Source organism: Vanellus vanellus, assembly GCF_965231255.1.
Source record: "Vanellus vanellus genome assembly, chromosome: 5".
Classification (NCBI taxonomy): domain Eukaryota; kingdom Metazoa; phylum Chordata; class Aves; order Charadriiformes; family Charadriidae; genus Vanellus; species Vanellus vanellus.
The window spans coordinates 29,655,885-29,675,979 of NC_138910.1; the positions used below are offsets into that span (position 1 = coordinate 29,655,885).

At 37.8% G+C, this 20,095-nt stretch overlaps 1 protein-coding gene across 1 annotated transcript in view; it reads left to right on the forward strand.

Annotated features, from left to right (window-relative positions):
- Nucleotides 1-20,095, forward strand: part of PARD3B (par-3 family cell polarity regulator beta) — a gene marked incomplete at its 5' end in the record, with an annotated part of 298,721 nt that overhangs the window by 107,665 nt on the left and 170,961 nt on the right. The window contains one exon of the mRNA XM_082483978.1: nt 10,710-10,754. Within this exon, the coding sequence (XP_082340104.1) occupies nt 10,710-10,754 (45 nt within the window). The remainder of the gene's footprint in view (nt 1-10,709; nt 10,755-20,095) is intronic.

Consider the following 20,095-nt stretch of genomic DNA (forward strand, 5'->3'; position numbering starts at 1 on the left):
AAGAAATAATGTTCAACTTTACTGAATCATCTTTTAGAAAGGTTTACTTACAGCTCCCACACAAGTCACTAGAAAGAATGCTTACAAGCACCACTGTAAAATTAGGCAATGGGAGTGTGCTTGAGAGCGTGTTCAGAACTACCAGGTAACTTGTAGTTCCTTTGGTCCTGGTCTGTGTTCATTTATGTTGTGAGATTCAAATTCGTATAAGCAGTCTGCTCTTGACACCCAGAAACAATGCTTTGAGAATCTATGAGAGTGGCTAAATCATAGTGGTAAAAACTAAAATAAAATAGGGTGCAAAAAATAAAGTAAAAATTGGGTACAAAGATGTCTTTGAGATCTTTCAAAAATTGTTGCTCGTAGAAGGTAGCTGTCAAAAATGCCCCCTCTGCTATGAAAGTAAAAACCAAAAGGGATAATAATCAGTCTGATGGGAGGCACTAATGTTTTGTCCTTCTTGTATATGATGATGTGAAGGTAAATCTGCTACCTGAGATAATCATTTAAAGAACTGGAGGGACTATGAAATAACTGCACCCATCCTGTGTTACATAAATAACAATAGATGAAGTCAAATTGCTTGTACATAGCTTGGCAAATAAAGAAACTGAGGAAGATGAAAGCTAGGACTTTTTTCATTTGTTTTCTAGCAAGCTTTGAAGTATCATGTTTGACTTTTTTACCTTTTGAAAGATTTTTAAGCAGAAGCTTCTGGCTGAAAGGGTAAAAGAAATATGAAAATCTTAAATGAAGTAACTGCAATATAAAATGCTTCAAATGCAAATAAAATCCCAATAATTTTTTTATATAAAGTTGTGCTTGTAAATAGAGCATTCATATAATGCACACTCCAAACTGGATGTTTGGGGAAGGAAATCTATTTCTTGGTTTGTTTTTATATTTCACCCATTACTTAACTGTGTCCATGACGCATAATAACTTCTCATCCCAACATGCAGCTGTGTACCCGTTATTGATTTCAGTGCATTGTTTGCCACAATAAACAAAAAGATGGGAAGCGCTGCTGTCTTCATCTTCCAGACCCAGAGCTGAGGCTTTGAGAAAGATTTGTTCAGCACCACAGAGGAACTATGCAGCAGATTTGGTGACAAAGAGGAGGTGTCCCGTATCTGAAAATGCTTGATAACGGCTAGGCCCTCTTTTTCCAAGCAGTCATGGGGTGCTGCCCAGTTATTATTTTTCTTTTGTTCTCAAGTTTTGCCAATCCCTTCCAAAGTAAATATAACATGATGAACAGAAAAATCACAGAATTAGAGTCCGGGAAGAGAGCTCTGAGACCTTACAAAATGTTACTTAGATGCAGTTTTTTTTTTCATTTTAAACCAAGTTGTCTCAGAATCAGGTGCCTCTGCAGATCTGGAGCCAGCCTTTCAGGTTACAAGGTCCAGAAATCACCTGGATGTTTCTAGACCAGCATAACATCATGAACTCAGTAGACAACAGAATTGGTGTAATACAGGGCATAAATGTGAAATCTGTACTGCTGTTCAGTTAGGAAACATTCTACTTTACCTTGAAACTTGTGTAGTGCATCCATTCCCTAATTACAAGATTACAAAAGCATGAATTACATAATGTCATCACCATCAGAAGGATCATCAAAGGCATATAACAAAATTTTAAACGTGAGAGACCCAAGAGAGAATCCAGATATTGCTATGGATTGGGAACTTTGAGTAAATCGGAAATTCATTAAAATGGGGAGCTAATGAAATTGTATAGTAAGGGTCTTTCTGGCTTTGATGAGGGTTGATGTATACACAAGAAGCAAATCTGTTAAGTAAAGGCTAGTCTATAATTACATAGATTCACAATGGAAACCCATTTAACATTGTTGTTTATCTTTCCAGTTTTATATATTTTAGGCCCAGAAACCTTTGAGTACTGTTGTCCAGTCATATCTATTTACAAAATAATAATTATAAATTAATATCCTCAGTGAATAATATCAAGAAATAAGGATGGGTGATCAAAAAGTGTTTAGTACAGCTAACCTGTTGCATCAATTTGTCATTGTCACTCTCCAGAGCAAATCTTGCATTGAAGGGTACTTGGCGCATGCAGCAGAAGGTGCCCGTTAGGGCAGATATGGTTTAGTTTATTAATTCTTGGTGCATTTCTGTATTGTAGATTGGTCAGCTGGACAGGAGCAGAAGGCATGAACCACTGCCACTGGGCTGTTTTGGCAGGGTTCTATGCTGTCATGCGTGTGCTATGAGTTATATGATTTGACAGAAGTCTTAACTGCTAAATTCACATATAGCATGAATCCAAAAGTAGTCTTATCTGGAGTTGGTGTATTTGAAGAACTCGAGTTATTTGCAGATGAGTTAGTTTTTGCTTGAATCTACTTTAAAAAATAAAATAAAATCAGTGGCACGCGTGAGTTACTGTTGTATAAATTTAAAAAAAAAATACAAAAAGGCAAGTACTGTTACAATTTCTTTGGTTTTGCAGACATGAGCAGAACCTTGCCCAATATGTACAGATGTCCTTGCGCAAAGTGTGTGGAGGCAGGGTTACTGGTTCCCTGCTGTAGCATCCATCATTTACACAGTGGTCAAAGGCTTTTCAAAATTTACAGCTTCATTCAGAGTAATAGGGTACAGATTAGTTCCATATCAGCTATAATATCCATATTATAGTTCCATATGAGTCGTAATGTTCTTCCCTGCTGCTGTGTTGAGATAATGACAGCACTTTCTGGATCACTGGTAGAGTTCATATCCTGTGTCTTATGGTATATCCTTTCTTTGCCTTGTCTACTTTTATTTGGAACTGGTGGTGACAAAAGAGCACAGCCACCTCTTTCCTTCTACAGATCCTGGCACCTGACACATCCACTCAGTTGCGTAAAATTTTTTTTGTTGTGGATGATGGTGTTTGGATAAGTTAGCAAGGAAAAGATTCTCCTTATACTGTGATTTCAAGAATTCATGCTGGACCAACCAAAGTCTGACTTAGAGTGCATACCTGTACTCAACAAATTTAGAGTGCATGCCAAGTTTGGATTTGTGCTTATAGCATAGTCTTAAAAATGAGCAAAACAAATACAGAAATGCTAGAAATAAATGTTGTGTTGTCCCTTCCCATTTAACTGGTATGCTTTTTTTTGAAACGTAACAGCAGATTGAAAATGAAGAAGAAATCAATGATTTCTGTACAAGTCATTGGAAGGATGATTTTCCCTTAACAGTCTTCTATACACGCACATTTTCCCATACATTACCACAGTTGTCCAGAGAAGAAAAATAATTCATCAGAATCCATTTTCAGTAGTGTTTTTTCTTTCTTTTAGCTGTATTGAAAAGGTAAAATTTGTGGAGAACAAATGGCAATATAGATTTTTTTTTTTTTTTTTTTTTTTGCATGTTGTATTGGAAGGTGAAAATAAGTGTACTCTAGGAAAAAGAAAGGAAAGAAGGTGTTTTATTTTTTATCTCCAACACCCTTATTTTCCATAAATCTTTATGCACAGGAGTGATTTAGGCTATGCATAAATGTACTGTAAAAACTACAGCCATGGGAATTGTATTCAAACACATGAAAGTGTGGCTTGTTTTAACCTGAAGCAACATGAAATTGAATCATGTGAGTATATGACTATATAGCGATTTTTTTGTCTATCAATTCAGGCAAAGTACTGTGTTATATTTGAAGATGTTCTTATAATAACCCATGACCGCTATCCCAAGGTGCTGTTCAATTCCCCTTTCCCCATAAAAAGCAAAACCCCATAGATCTTAACTGATGAAACTCTACAGCCTGAAGAAATGGAAATGTCCTTTACTTGATTTTAAATGTGAGTGAAATATTATTTGCTAAAACATCATTAGACATACTGAGAGTCCCTTAACCTTGGGGCTTATTTATTAAAGAGATCGACCAACTTATTTATGTATTTAGGAATAATTAGCAAGTGAATATACAAGATGTAAGGTATGGAGTATTCTGCAAGGAAGCCAATATTCAACTAAATGCTAATTTCTTTGTTAGTGAAGGGATGCATTTGACTACAGTTCATACTTTTAAAACACCTCGAAACAAAGAGAAACTAGTGTTAGACATCCAGAAGGATGTGGAAAGTGCAATCAAGATGGTACTAGCTATTAGCTGCTCCGTTGTTTGCTCTGAAACAGTTTGTTCTTACTCCAAGTGTAATTTTGGATATTGAAATAAATATCTCAAAATGTAACCAAATGAGGACCAGGCAGAGCCAATGGAGATTACTTTTCAGTTGAAACAATGTTTTGATTCAGATACAATTTAAAAGAATACATCTTGGGGGTCCTTAATGAGAGTTATGGTATTAGTGGGACAGAAAGTGGTTTGGTATTTTAAAATCATCATTTTGTTAACCATGTTGTATGTATGGAATACATTTGTTGGGTTCTACCCAAAGCAACCCAACGTCAGAACTGCATTTAGAACTGCACTCATTAGAATATTAATGAGGAAATGGAGAAGATAGCTCAGAATTCTAATAGGCTTTTCAATATTACTGGTTTATAACAGTAATTTAACGAATAATCTCTTGAAGAGAAAGACTATTCAAAAACAAAAATGTCATGGGTTTAGGAAAAACTATATTGCTTATGGCTGTGATTTGTCTTTGGGATCAAGGGCCAAGAGAGATTTTAAAATTATTCTAGTTTACGTAATGAGTAACTTTCTAGTACTGTCAGATTAGATGTATATTTTCTGAGGCTAGTCTGCAGAATAAATTTTTAGAACTGAACACGGCATAGTTTGCTTAGTTTAAATGACTTTCAAATTTCTGTTTGTAAGATCTATAAGTAGGGAATGAAACAAAATCATTTATTGAGTAATAGGGACACTGTGAATTGAATTGAAATGAGACTGAAATTAGGTTTATTCTGTATGAAAAGAACGGCTTTTAACAAGCTCAATTCCTTTCCTCAGTTTTCCACTAAATCTGCATTGATGCAGTTGAGGGGAAGGTGAGCTGTGGCATAAAGGCAGAAGTGGGCAGGAGGGAATATTAACTTGTTTTGTAGAAAATCTTCTCAGATTCAAGGAAGCTTGCTGTGGAGCAGGCTGGGACCAGCGTATGAGCTGTGATGGTGAGAGAGCTGAGAAAATGGTAACATGTGGTTGAGGTGGTAGTTTTCTTACACTGCTCTAGTGTAAGTTTGGAGTCAGCTGATCTGTTAATGCACTTAGATTATTGACGTGTTAGGGGGAGAAAATAGCAATTAAGTTAATGTATAGCTACTATGAGAAAAAAAGTACAGATGATAATGAAGTAACTTTTAAGAACACTTATAAATCTGTTCTCCACACTTAGTCTTAAATCTGTTCCCTATCAATGTTTTCAACCAGTGAATGACAGATTAGATTAGGAACTTGTGGTTTAACCCTTGGAGTTTGGAAGAAGTGTTAATGACATGCGGGAAATGTGTGGCGGGGGAGTTGGATCAGATTTAGCTGGGTACAGTTTCTCTGGAACAGAGGTGAGAGAGGATTAGAGAAGACAACAAAAGTGTAAAAGAAGCTGTGATGGCCTCAATTAGCAGTGTAACCTTCAAGAATGAGTACTTGTTGTGCCACTAGAAGAAAGTGAAGAAATTTATATCACACTGGCGGGGAAACTGTAAAACAATGGTATTTTCTGCCAGGAGAAAACCTTCCATTTTAAGGTAAATGTGTCCAGTGGACAGCATCGCCTGTACTGCTCGTTCTTCAACAAGAAGTAGTATTAATAGTGAATGCAAGCTAGGCATTTTCATCGTCATGTGCTGACACACAAGATGTATGCCTTGGGGACCTTCTCTGAGTAGAATTGTATGGAAGCATTGAATCAGTTCTAACAAAATTGTTCTGAAAAAACTAATTAGAGAAAACCTCGTACAGGTGAGAAAAAGAATCCAGAATCTTGGTTTGGATGTGATTTATTCCTGTCTTTTAATGTGCTGAACAGGGCATCCCAAATATTGTGTTAGATGCCATTTTGGAAAAGGGTTAACTTTTTTACAGCATAAGTATAATTTATCCTTGGCCCTTGTGCAAGCTTTTTGCTAGTCTCACTGCTTTTCAACTTTGATGTGAACAGGAATCTGTCAAGGACTCATAATACTTCAAGAATGAGTAGCTGGTGGATAACCAGATAATCCCAGAACAGGAAAGATGGGGCCCTTATGTGAAGTTTCACTGTCACTAAAGAGGAGAGGAGGGGGAATTATTGAAGGAAAATATTTTAAGACAGTGCAGGTCTACCCTTCCTAATACACACATTTTATTGCTTCTGTAGACTTTAGTATAAAAGCCTGTGGTCTTTGCATGCAGTACTACAGGGCAAACCTAGAAGAGCAAGCAGCATTTTCTAAGTGATGGTTGTGAGCCAACGTTTGACACAATTTCTCCGAGTGATTTATGCCGCTCCTAGATGGGGAAACGCTTCACCAAGAAAATAAAAATGCCAGGAGAATTATGTCATTGGCACTATCATTGACTAAAATTAATTGATGATGCAGTGCCTTCATTATGATGAAAGGGCTGGGGAAGGATACAGTTCATCAAAAAACCCAGTGACTAATTTGTAGTTTTGCTTTATTTTCATGTGTTTATACCATAGAATGGTGGATTCCAAAAAGCACAGAAGCATCATTTATATGTGGTTTGGGAATACAGCCCTTGTTAATTGATTAACGTATAATAAAAATTTTATCTTGGGCTTCCTCAACTAATAAAGGTATCAGGAACTCTGTTTTCTAGGAGATTCTTTGATATTTTGGTCTCTGTTCTTATTATTTCTCATTGATTGTAATTTTAATGCTTGTTTGCTTCTTTTCTGAGTGCAGAACCGCAGCTGGTCTTCAAAGGTACGTGTCAGTTCGTCCAGCAGAAATATAAATAGCTTTCACATGTTTAGAAGATTTTAAGTAGTTCTTAGTCAATGTGCAAAACAGATCCTTCAGAAAAGAGGCACTAAGTTGAATAGTAGTAAGCTGTATCTTATGAATAGTAGTAACTCCTTGTTTGGGGGAAAAATAGTATAATGGTACAATGATTGAACTGGGCAAAAAGACAGAAATTGGTTATCACAATTGGCAGCAGCATTGATTTGTGCTTCTCTAAACCATAGTCGGGAAGTAGTTGGTTGACCTTTAAGTAAACCTGGATTGTATTTTGGTGCATACTTTGAGGCGGTACAGAAGGCTTGTTGTGTACTAAACCACTGAAAATCCTGCAATTTGAATAAAATGGCTGCCTTGGTTACCTTGAGTAGGGTACACAAATGGCAATCCAAAAATTACGTGGAAGAACATGGATGCATTGTTGGGTGCTTTTTGCTGAGCAATCCTACTTATTTTCTTAAAGCAAAACAGCACTCTAGAATATTACCACAGGAAATCCCAGTACATCTGATTATTCATGGCGTAGAGGGTTGGGGTCCTCTTACCGTTTGTTGTGGTTGGCATAGTTTAAAAAAAGAAGTTTGGGTTGTTTGCTATCAGCTGGAAAGATGCGTTTGTTTTAGTAATATTCCATCATTCATAACCTGTGGTCTTGCTAGTCCCCCAAATATCTCTGTTTTTATTAAATAGCTGTAGAACTTCTGTCACTTTTATTTCAGCAATTACTTTGAGTACTGACGATGAATATGCAACTGGCTTCTGTGGTGAAAATGCAGTTCTTAAATTATAGATGTTACTTTAAAAGAACTAGCATGTTTTATACTGATGAACATTAAAAACTTCATGAACTAACATCCCCTGGAGTACCAGGGACATTTCAGAAAGTGAAATATTTGTTTGATTTACAAGTTAACAAGTTTCTTCTTGTTTGTGAATGTATTTACTCCCTTGCATTGATTCTTCCCAGATTTTTGTTTGAGTTTTGTGTTTACAGTCCCCAAATTAGGTGGTTCCATTTTAAAAAATGCTTTGCATTTAACAATTCTAACTCAAGAATATGTAGTATTTCTAGTGTCCTCATAAAAATAATTACAGTTGAAATTTTGTTATGAATGTTTTCCTGCTATATTCCAGTCTGGCACTGCACGTTCCCAAGTGTGATCCTCTTGAGCTGAAATTTTTCATAGTTAGTTGCAATGTAATTACTCTTTGATGTTGCAATATAAAAATAATTAGAATTATTTTATTTACTTGAGTTTTAAGAGTAGACTATTTTTTTTCTGTTTACAATCTTTCAGGTGCCTTTCTGCAAAGATAGGCCAACACTAGTAGAATCTTAGAAAAGAAATTTCTGCTTCACTCTTGCTTTTTTCAAAAGCCAAGGAAGATAGCCAGAGAAATACTATTTTTGTCATAACTGAAGGATTTCATGAATTTTTAACATCATGCAGAGCAGTGTTTTCAAATGCTCTTTTGTGGAACAGGACATCTTATAAACTTCTTAAATGAAATCTTCAGATACAAAGTTTTCAACTTTGGCATGAAGCATCTATCTCACATTAGCCTTTTCCTTCTTTTCCGTCATCTTCTCCTTGTTCCCAGAGGAAACAAGGGAAGGAATGGGATTCTTATCCAACTGACTTGTCTGTGCTCCTCCTGTTCAGTCTAACAAAAGATGGCAAACCCAGAAGTAATTGCCTAAGCGTAATATCCCATGAAATGGAAATCTCCCTGTGGAAGGGCACATATTTTTTGCTCAAACTTTTATATAAAACTTTAATTTTTGCATTTCCCAATTTTTGTGTGTGTGTGCGCTTAAACTCATAATGCTAGCCTTGTATTCTGGTAAGAATATTTTTCATTTTCTAATCATTTTATTCTTCCTTTTTTCCCTCCAGTATTAAAATCTAATTTTTGTATGTGAAGTTGGTGTGTAAAGTATGATTAAGTTAAATGGATTTATCCCTTTTAATAATGTAAAACTTAGTTTCAGGCAAACCAAGTCATCAGCATAGCTTTTAAAAAATGCTGTGAACCTTGGTATCTGTTTTTTTAAAGCTCCTATGTACTGTAACATAACCTACTCCAAGTAATTATCATATATTATAGTGGTTGCCATTAGTGACTGCTATAATTAAGGTTGCAAATCAGTTTCCATTATAATCCCTTGTTTTCACACAATCATAACTTGTCAAAACACTAACCTTTGGGACTAAAGTTTTCCACGGTTGCTCTGCTTAGAGATAAATTCTGGGGGAGGGAGGAGGAATAGGAGTTTGAACTATCCTTGTAGCAAATCCTTGTCCGGTCATTTTGTGTTATAGGATCAGACTGCATAGCAAGGAGGTAAGTAGTTATCGTTCCCAGGGACTAGAAAAAACTAGAAGAAAGGTTAAAGGACAAAGGAGTACAGAATTGTACTTGAATTTTGGTTGCACTTCTGATTTTGACTAGCCCCACTGCTGGTTTGTTTTGCAGCATCTCTGTGTAATGCCACATACAGTATTAGTCATACTTTATTAGGATCTACGTCCCACAACAAAACTACACTATGTCAGTTTTACCGATAATCAGATGACAATCAGATTATAAAGGTGTAGAAGACATACAATGGTCCGTTGTGGATTCATGATTCCAGTTGCGAATCCCAGTCCTGAATCTGATGCTGGTTTTGAGAGGGGAAAGCTTCCCTAAAAGTGAAGTGGGGAGGCAATATAAGAAAACATTTACTGTGATTATTTTCCCAGTAGTACCTCTAAATGTCGCTAAGTACTGCACGGCTCTTTCCTGGGTAGAAAATAGCACCTTCCTGTATCATTGCAGATAACCCTGTATGTAAACTTGTTATGGTGACCACTATGCAAAGCTTGTGTAAGAGTTCCCATTTATAGCATTTTTGGTATGACTTGACAATGTTTTTGATAGTATAAAGCGATCACATTTTAAGACATAATATAAGGGAGTGCTTGGGCAGGCAGGGTTGAAGGATAAGCTTTCAACCCTAACATTCATTTCCTGTGCTTGTTTTATCATCCCTAACATTACATTAGCACCATTTCTTTGCATAGAATTCATTTTAAGAAATGGTGATTGGTTCTTCCCCTCAGCCCTCTGGGAGAGTATTTTAATTAGTTTCTTGAGATATATGATAATAAACTGAAGTATAGTTACTGAAGAAAAATTACAATTTTTGTTACATTCGGAATTTGCTCTACCACTAGTCTGTCTGCAAACTGCTGCTACCATAAACATCTATCTTTATAAGATATTGTGAAATACTACAAAGGTATGGTTTACAGATAAAATAAATCATAACACAGAAAAAAGCATAATTCTTCCAAAAGATCGGTTCTGGGGACACCTAATTGTCTGCAGAGGGTCCTGTGAGTCAGTGAGGTGCCTTGGAGGTGGGAAGGTTTCCACATCTAGATTCTTTCGACCAATTGAGGTTTTGGATCTGAAAATGTTACAGCTCTCCTATCCCCTGTGATTTGTCTGGCAAGATGAGTTATTTACAAATGCAGTTCATCTTCTGACAACTCAGTTTTGAGTGTGTAAGTGCTGAGGTCCTGATCTGTAACCCGCAAGGGCTGCTGGTAGTCCTTTTATTGGTTTCAGTGGGCTTTCATTCAGATACTTGGACTTTGAAGCACCCCGGGTGGATTAGGTAAAAAAAAAGGCTTTTTACAAATGATTATAATTTAAAGATTCAGGATGCTATGTGTCAGAAATAATTTGACAGTGTTTCAAAGGCTTGTGAATTTAAATAAGTTTCTGATCTTTGTGTCTTTTCTTTTATTCCTCCAGTGGCAGATGAAAGCAAAGTTGGTTTGTTGGCCGGACAGAAGTCGGGTAAGCTGTTTGCCGATTTTGGAGGAAAAGTCAGCAACTTGAAAGTAGTATGGGCAGTAAATTAAGTCAGCTTACAGAAACTGTGGTGACTAAGAGAGTTGCAAATTAAGACACTACTTTGTATGCACTGACTCCAAGTTGTACAATGATGAATTAGGGATTGTTCTTTGCCAGGCAGTGTATGTAGCTGAGTCATCTGCTGGAAGAGCTGTAACTTTCTTTTCAGTGCAGGTGGTGTAATCTGAAAAAGATAGCCTTTCTAATAAGGGTAAGTGCCACTTGTCTTGTGGAGTGTGGAGACTTAAACAATATATATTTTGAAAACTATAAATATTTCTTACTTTTTCTTTTTGCTACTTTTTCCACTTCCATTACCAGGAATATTGAAGATAACACTAAAAAAAAAAATTATGCAGATTTAAAAAAAAAAGAAAGGAAAAGCTTTGACATTCTTTGTGCTTGCGCAGTAGAAATAATTTATTTTTTCTTAAACTTTTCAGGCCATAGTAAGAAAAAAAATAAGCCCATAGTGCTGTCATTACTGTACCAACTTAACTTATTAAATATAAGTTCCATAAAGCACGCCATGGTATTGTACAACTTGCAGTTCTTGTATTATAAGAACTTTCAAGGAAATGTCACATAAGATTGTGATTTTTCACAAGCCATGAATAAGCTGCCGTAAGAAACCTTAAACTTTCTAGAAAACTTAAGTTATTCAGCAGTCTCTTCCGATGTCAGAAAACCCTGAAGTTTCATTCTGCCACTTTGTAGTCCGTTGCACGTTGCCTTTTTCCACTCCTTTGATAGAACTAAAAAGCTGAATTCATGTAAAGGCAGATCAACTGTGAGATTCCTGATTGTTTATGGTACTCCCTCTCTGTGCAACTGGGTGTCCTTCTGTAGTTCTCTGGGGTGGATTTTCCTTATCTGAAGACCTTTTCCTGAACTTCGTTGACAAATTCTTTTTAAATTTTTCTGGCGTCTTTCCTAAGTCTGTGAACTTCTTGGATTCCCTTTCTGAATCAAGGGGTAGTTCATATGTCTTGTAACATTATCACTCCTGGGGAGAAAAAATTCTTTCAACTTTTTGTTTTGGGAATGTGAAAGCTTCAAAGAAATGGTCTTGTCAACTTGAAGAAGCTACGGGTGTTGCCCTTGAGTTTTTTCCTGTGCAGAAAAATGACTACAAACATTGCAACATCATGCAGTTTTCCAAAGATCAGTGGAATTCACTGCTATCAAAGAATATTGGAAGGAAACCTGGTGAGATCATAACTCTTTGGCAATCTGTTGTTATAGGTACGTTAAGCTTTATAATACCACTTTTAGCAGCATTTGATCTTTCTTCTGCACACTTCTCCAGATTCTTGAAAACTATGGCTTTGAAAATTTTTCTGTTTGAAGACATCTACGAATTTTATATGAAAATGTGGACCCGTGCTTATTGAACTTTGGCTTGTTTGCTGTACTTATCCTTCACAGATCTCTTACATGTACCTTTTTTCCTAGACTAAAATCAGTGGTCAACAGATCACTTAAGGAATGGATACAGAGATCCTACAAGTTTTTTCCTTTTTTTCCCCTTCAGAATGAAAGGAAGTAGCTAACTTCTGAGAAGCTTGGAGTGTAAATGATTTTTCTTGGTTCTGTCCACTTTAAATACACTTCAGTTACTGTTGAAAAATGTTTCTCTCCTCTCCCTGTTCCATTTCCTAACCCTTCATAAAGAAAAATCAAGCAGCAGTTTCAGTTTTCTCATTGTTCCATTCAAATATTTATTTTAAAGGTTAGTTCAATAACATGATGTTCTTTTTCTCTGGTCCCTTTTTACTGTATGCTTTTTGGAATTATATATCATATATGCATCTTGCTGGCATTCAGTCACATCACAGAACTCTTGTTTTAACATTGTTGTTTGTGCTGCCTTCCTTATAGGTTCCTTTTTTAAGAACACGTTAAGGGAGACGTTGCAGCTTCTAGTGCTGGGAGCAAAACACCACTATTTTCTCATTACAGAACGAAGAGTTTCCATCCTATTCTAGACTTCAGGAAATTAAACGTATTTCTCTACAGAATTAATTATCACCTACTAACAATCAATGCAATTATCCCTTCTCTCCTTCAACATGACTTGTTCTATGAAATACACAGTTGAGTAATTCTCTCTAGGGAAATATCCTTTCTATTCCTTCTGGGGCAGTGGCTCTTCAGGCATTTAGTCTCCGCTTTTGGTATAGCTACCATATCCCTCGCATATTACGTGTTACTGAGCAGCAGCAGGAGTTAGTAGCATGTATTCATTTCAAAAAGCTTTATCACAATTCTGCAGAAGACCAAGGCATTAGAAGGATCTGTAGCTGTAGCCCCATCTTTCTGTCTTTTTATATATTGCACCCACAAACAGCAGTTCCTTTTTTTTTTTTTCCTTTAAAAGTAGATTTGATTTTTAGAAGCATGTCTGGACACATCCTAAGCTTATAAGCATGTTCTATGGGAAGATGGCTTGGAGACTTGTTCCTGTGTTTCAGTGTCACAGAAATGCATCTGTGAATTCTGGTTCTCATAGCTGGCCTGTCTCTCATCCTGCCGGATGGAAGATTCCTGCAGTGCTTACAGGTGTTCTTAGTGTTGCAAATATTTTCCACAATACCATTGGCAAAAGCACTGGAGTGCAGTATTGATGCAGCCTGTTCGGCCCATTCTGGAAAAGACCATATTTCAGAGAGTGTGTGTGTAAGGCATCTGCTCTGAATCCTCTAAGGAGGATTTGGTCCTCTGTAAGCTCTGTGTGTGCTCAGCAACGGTGTGACCGCATTCCCTAAACTCAATTCCAGCAACGAGAAAGAGAAGCAGGCAAGTGGTGCCTCTATTGTAAAACAGAGAAGACCCCTGAAAATTCACAAAGGTGAAGAATCAGCAAACTTTAGCTCAGTTTTTCATGAATGCGTAGATTTTTAGGAAAGTGTTTCCAGGACAGCTCAGACGATACTCTTCATAAGGAAGGGCAAGACTGTTGTACATCAGATATAACCTGATTTATATCAAATACTGAAATCGAGTACTGAATTCTTCACAGCTATCTTTATTTTTTTCTGAAATTCTTTTTTTATGTTCTGATTTACTGCTCAGAACACTTTTAGTATGTATTGACTGTCTGCTGTGAGGTCTCTGCTGACACAGCGCTTTCAGATGATGCAGTGCTGGAGAAAAGCTGATGAGTCTGTCTTTATGAGCTCTGACATATTAATTAGCAAAATGGGCAAAAAAGCTTTTCTATTTTTATTTTAATGTCAGTAGACCATGCTTTTGGCTGAGGTTATGTTTCAAGACAGTTTTGATACAAGATGAGTTGAAGATCTTATTTTCTTGCTGGCTGCTATGTGAGGAACATGTGACTTGGGCTATGGATTAGTACTGGCAAGACTGAATGATACAGGAGTAGCTCTGTTACCAAGCTGAATTTGAATTAACGTTATATGGCAGGAGATAGGGTTAGGACCTGAGTAGGGAAAGGCCTAGTTTGGGAGAGTTTGAAGGATGCTGCTGGTCAAGTTCTGCCCCTTTGTCGTGATTTGAGCCGGACTGGCCACTGAAAACCAAGACACCCTTACTGTTAATTTTGCTGACAGTGCAGGTACCAGGTTACTGTTCAGCCTGTGGGTAGGATTAGTGTTCTGGGAAAGAATACTTGAAGAGGTAGGTGTACAGCTGAATCCTACAAGGTCGGGGCTTTGATGAGGCTTGAGCACTGACATGTCTGATAGAACTCCAGTCTGTACTGCTTTGTGTGGGGGTAAACTAGGTGTTTAAAAGGAGTAAACTTCGAGTTGTGGTTAAACTAGGATTCAGATTGGGACTGGAGAATAAGGTAGGTTAAAGGTCTTGGTGGATCTCTGCATCCTTGAATGCCAGGATGTATTCTGCATTTATTTAAAATTTACTGAGGTTTCGTATGGCCAGGATGAGGGTTAAGACTACGGTTTAGGACACAGGAGTGGTTGAAAAGTTAGGCTTACTGGTAGATTTTTATATGACCCACTGGAATAAGGTATGGAAAGTGCAACAGATTAGGCTTTGTCATTACCTTCAGGAAAGGCTCTCCAGCCTATTGCGAAAGCCATGGTTGCATTGTTAGCATGAGATGCTAAGGTTTCATCTGTACACGTGTAAGCTGAATGCCCCCTTTGGCTTTAAAGTTGAGTGGCACAGGATGATCCCCCATCTGTGCTCTGAGCCTCTATTGTAAGATGGCTACAGGTTGCCTCTGAAAGCTGTGCCTGGTATATCCTAACTCCTGAACCATTTCTAGGACATGCTTGTGAGAGCAGAAGAGCTATTACAACACTTCCAGTGTAGATGATTACAGTCTAGTAAACTCAGGTGTGCCCAGCCACTGCTAAATTTGCAAACATAAACTATGTTTTTAAGAACTCCAGCTTAGTTTTTTGCAATGACAAAGTAGGGCCTGGTGCAGGGTCAAAATAGGGCCTGGTGCAGGCAGAATCCAGTGTGTTAAAGTTTGTTGTGGTAAAAGCGTGAGTAATGGCTAGGCTAAGCTTATTGCTGCAACTGGAATTCAGACTTGGAAGGGCAGACAAAACTGGAGAACCTTTTATTTTTTTTACTGGAGGAGTTGTGCAAAGGTTGAGCTATTGGAACACCAGCAAAATCCAGTGGTTTATGCATGCTTATGTAGCACAAAAGGCTTTTTTTTAATCAAGGATTTTGTTGGGGGTCAATAGTGGAGTTAGGAAGGACTATAGAAAGCTTAGGGGATGCGGCTGGGCTTGTGTGAGACATTGTAGCAAGTTTGGCTTCTGTTTTGCTTTTGATTTGCAGGTAACACAATTATGTTGAAGAGGTGCGTCGGGAAGTGGTGTTCTCTCTGCATATCAAATCTCATAACTTTATTAAACAAGCCTTCTCACTGCTGTAGATGTTATTAAAGCTGAGCTTTTCAAAGGGGCCATTGGGTTTAGTACGGAGTTCATAAGGATTTATATAGTAACTAGATCCACAGTTGAAAAGATTCATGTAAATGGCTGAGCTGCCTGGCGTATGCAAGTGAAGTACCTGTCCAAACAAGGACCTTTCCACTATCTAACTGAAAGCATGTGACATATAGAATCTGACACTTGTCTTTGCGTTTGTGAGAGGAGAAAAAGGTTCATCTTAGTTCATTTTATTTCTCTTTGATAATAAGGGTGTAGTACTTGGCTGTGTCAATCATTCTTACAAGCGTGAAGGGGAATTGCCTACTTTGCAGACTGCAGTATATCTTAGCAAGAGCGATGCAGCCTAACCTAACCTATGTATCTTGGCTTGGGTACCGGAGGCAAGCAAACTGTGGTGGCGCTGGAAGCTGTGCGATGTGATTTTCCCTCAATTCAGCCAGTGTGGTGCTTGGTGCTATTTCTGTTTGACACAAAAACAAATGCAAATATCTTTCTGTGATGCTTCAGTACACCTTGTTACTCATAACCCATGCTTCTTTAAGCTTTGAATCGTTAAGCTATGGGTTAAGTTTGATGCTTTGCTGGGAATATTTTTGCAAGATTTTCATTCTTTTACTATTACCTGCACTTCGGGCTTCTCTCCCTGGATGATTCTTTTCTCGTGCTGTTGGTGGTATTATTAATGTTGTTGTTATTATTATCAACTTCAATTATGATTCTCATGGTCATTCCTTTGACCATATGGTTCCAAATAAATTGTTGTCATCTGAGAATCTGTATCGACTCATGCAGCCAAGAAACAAAAAATAAGATTCATTTTTCCTGCAGGTCACTTACAGAGTTAATGCTTTCTTCTATACTTACATTCGGTAAGGTCTAAAGTCAAAGATGTTACATTGAATTTATTATATTGTTGGGGTTTATAAGGATTTCTAGTCCAAAAGTTAAAATGCTTAGCTTTCATTGAATCTCTGCCTACTGTTGTTTTTTTTTTTTTTTTTCTTATCTTCAAACACAGCTTGTCTAGTGAAACTAGGATGATGCATTAATTTACTTAGTACTCTATGCCAGTATGGCTTTACTACCCTTTTTTTAGTGGACTTAATTTTTTAAGGTTTGTTGTTTTTTTTTTTTTTTAATATGTATAATGGTTTCTGTTATAGATTGTTCTAACCATCTACATTAGTTAGAGCTGTGAGGGGTGGCAGTGCTTGTTTAATGCTGCATAGTTGCACAAGAACCAAAACCATGCTGTGACTAAGCCCATGGGACAGGACAGCACAACACTGAGCCTCTGGGCTGCAGGATTTTTTCATGTCTTAATGGTCAAAGTCTGTAGAAATAAATCCTGAGCCTTCAACTTTCATGAGCTGACTCTTAAGAATTAGCATTGAGAAAAATGCTCTTTTAATTTCATCTAGGTTTTAGAGTGCTAAATATAAAGTGCGAATGTTTAGTTGGAAAAACTTTCATTTGTCTGTTGGAACTTCATGTATTTTAACCTGTCAGAGATAGGAAAGTGTATTGAAACAAGATGAAAACAAAATTAGAACTCATCAGGTTCTTTTTTTTTTTTTTTTTTTGAGCAAGAGAAGCTCAAACTGGACATTCCAAATATTGATTGTTTTTAAGAGGCTATTAAAAATTGGACAGATACAGCAATCTCTCTCCCCTCACCCCCCAAATTGTATGTATTTCTGCATAAGAAATTTGATTTTTCACTGACTCAGGAACAAGAAGGCGGGACACTTATCAGTTCCTGTGCCTCAAACAATTATTCTAAATTAAGGGAACTTGTTGTAATGTTGAATTTGAGTGAAAAGCAGTTGGTTGGTCAAATTTCTTCTGAATGCCAGACTGGCAGTCTTTACAGTCCCCCTTGCCTGCCAGGCCTATGTAGCTGATAAACAGCTCTCACGGATAACCTAGTTAGATGGTTCTCCTCTATGGAGGGAAACAAGCTCTCATTTTCATTCTGACAAGAATCATTGTGTGCCCCCAGTAACTCACCAGCTGTAACTATTCATTTGACAGCTTTCTTTTCTTGTTTTTGAAGACTTTATTAGTTGTGTGATGATGATTGTTGTGACCCCTTTTTTGTTAGGTCCTGAGAAAGTCATCTGTTGATAAAAATCCCTCACTTGAGGGTGTGGTTTGACGTTACAATGTTGATGTAAAAGCTTGCTGCTGCCAAAAGAGGCAGTCTTAGTCCTCCTAGCCCTTACCTCCTACCCGCAGCTGCTTGGTTCCCATTACTTCCTTTATTCCAGTCCCACAGCTTAGCTGGTGAGGTGGTTGAGAGACCTAAATTAGCCAAAAACTAAAACAAGAAAGACAGAAGTGAATAGGGCTGGGCTTATCTTCTTGAACCACTCATTTGAGAGAGACAAGCCTGCATGCCAATAGAAGGGAAACTCGGGAAGTGGATGGATGTGAAAATTGTGGCTTTCAGAGGCAGCTGTCTATTAAATCACCTTATCTGCCATGTCAAACCATATCCTTGTTAAATTCAAATGCCAAACTTGCATTGATTTTTTTTATTATTTTTTTCCAAGGCTATTTTACTTGTCATAGATAAAACTACTTTCCCAGTGGCAGGAGCAGGGAATAAAAAATGGCAATAAACCTCTGCAAACTGAAAAAGAGCATCCCTGCTGTCTCATCCTTGAATTGCAAGAATCTTCTCTTAAATAACCTATTCACTTTGATTTTATGAATTCTTTGTGTTCTGTGACTGACTTTTAGTGTGTATTGTATTAAGATATGGCAGAGCAATGCCCATTGATCTTTCTTTAAACTATAGTCATTAAAGTGAGTAGATCTGATCTGCCGAGAACAATAACAAACTTTCAGGCGAAACCTGTTTCCCTCAATGTTCTTGTGTGAGATTTAGGGTCTAGAGCAGAGCTGAATGTAGACCAGCTGCAGCATGGACGCAAATTCAAGGATCTGTGAGGTTTTATAACATAGCACAGCTGGTTTAATGTTTTCCTGTATCCTGAAGAGGATCCCATGATACCCTTGTATTCATAAATGCCCACCCACATGTTTCTGCCCCCTTTCTCTCTATGCCAGCGTTATTATTCTTATAATGCCTTGATAAGCTGTTGTGGGGAACTAACCTAGCAGAAAAAATAATTCTACAAAAAAAAGAGTAGTATTCTGTTTTAGCCAAGGGAGCAAGAAATGGGAAGTTTAGGAGAAAAGAAGAATGATTTTGTAACTGACAGTTTTTGATCTGGGGATCAGCCTCAGCTGAAGGAAGTTGACTGGGGTGGTGTGGGTAGAGAGACACATCTGAAGGAGAAGGCATGGATGAAAGAAGATTTGCAGATCTTCAGAGATGTCTTTGTGCTGAAAGAAAGGAAGTGGGGGAGCAAGTTTGAGTCTCTATTTCTTGTCCTGAAGACTAAACTGAAAGTGAGTTTCTGAGAGGTTTGTTTAACGGCCAGTGAAACTTGGGTTTGTGTATTTCTGACTGTGTGATGTTACTTGCTGCTAAAGGGCTGTGGCTATCTTTTAGCTTTGTTCGGGCTGGTGCTGTCCTAAGGAGTGATAGAAGACCGAGCAGTCCTTGGGAGCAGCTGAGTGACAAGCCGGGAGAAGCTCTCCTACGTGCCAGATGGAATGAACAGGCAGCTCAGACAGAAAGGAGGACAATTTTCCTTAAGAACCACAGGGACTGGATAGGGTTTCTTTCAATCCAGCTGATCACAGAAAGCTGCTGAAGCAGAGAACAAATGACCCTGTAAAAACATAAGTTGAGCAGGAGCTTTTGTTTCACTCTGTCTTACCCAGCAAATGTGAATTTTCTGTACTACAAAAATGTAGTAAGACAACCCTAGTTTCAACAGCAAAGCCCTTTCCACATTCCCACTTTAAAAACAAAAGTGCATGTACATCTACCCAAAAGTCGTGAACAGCTTGGACTTCTCTGTGAAGAAAACTTGTGCCCTGAAAGTACCAAAGTTAGATATTTCAATTTGACCCCCATGAAAGGAAACTTGAGAGTTCCTACAGCTAGGAACTATGCAGAGCACTCCTCTGAATGCATAGCAAGGGAAATGCCTGCTAAAGCTGCAACATTAAGTTTATTAGAGCAAGATGCTGGGGAGTGATTCTGGGTGTCAGGAACGCCTCGATTTTATGTGTGGGTAAACTTGGAGTGGAAAGTCTACGTGGCAGTAATGATGGTCTTTTCTCAGAGGAGGAGGCTGCCTGGTCTGGCAGATATCCAAACTACAGCCTTCAAAAATAAACGATAGAGGTGATAGATTTTCTTCTTTTCCACCACATCTCAGCAATGTGGGAATTATGCATTACCCAGTATGAATTGTTGGCATCCAGGGATGGCAAACCAACAGCCTTTTTCCTTGGGGAGTA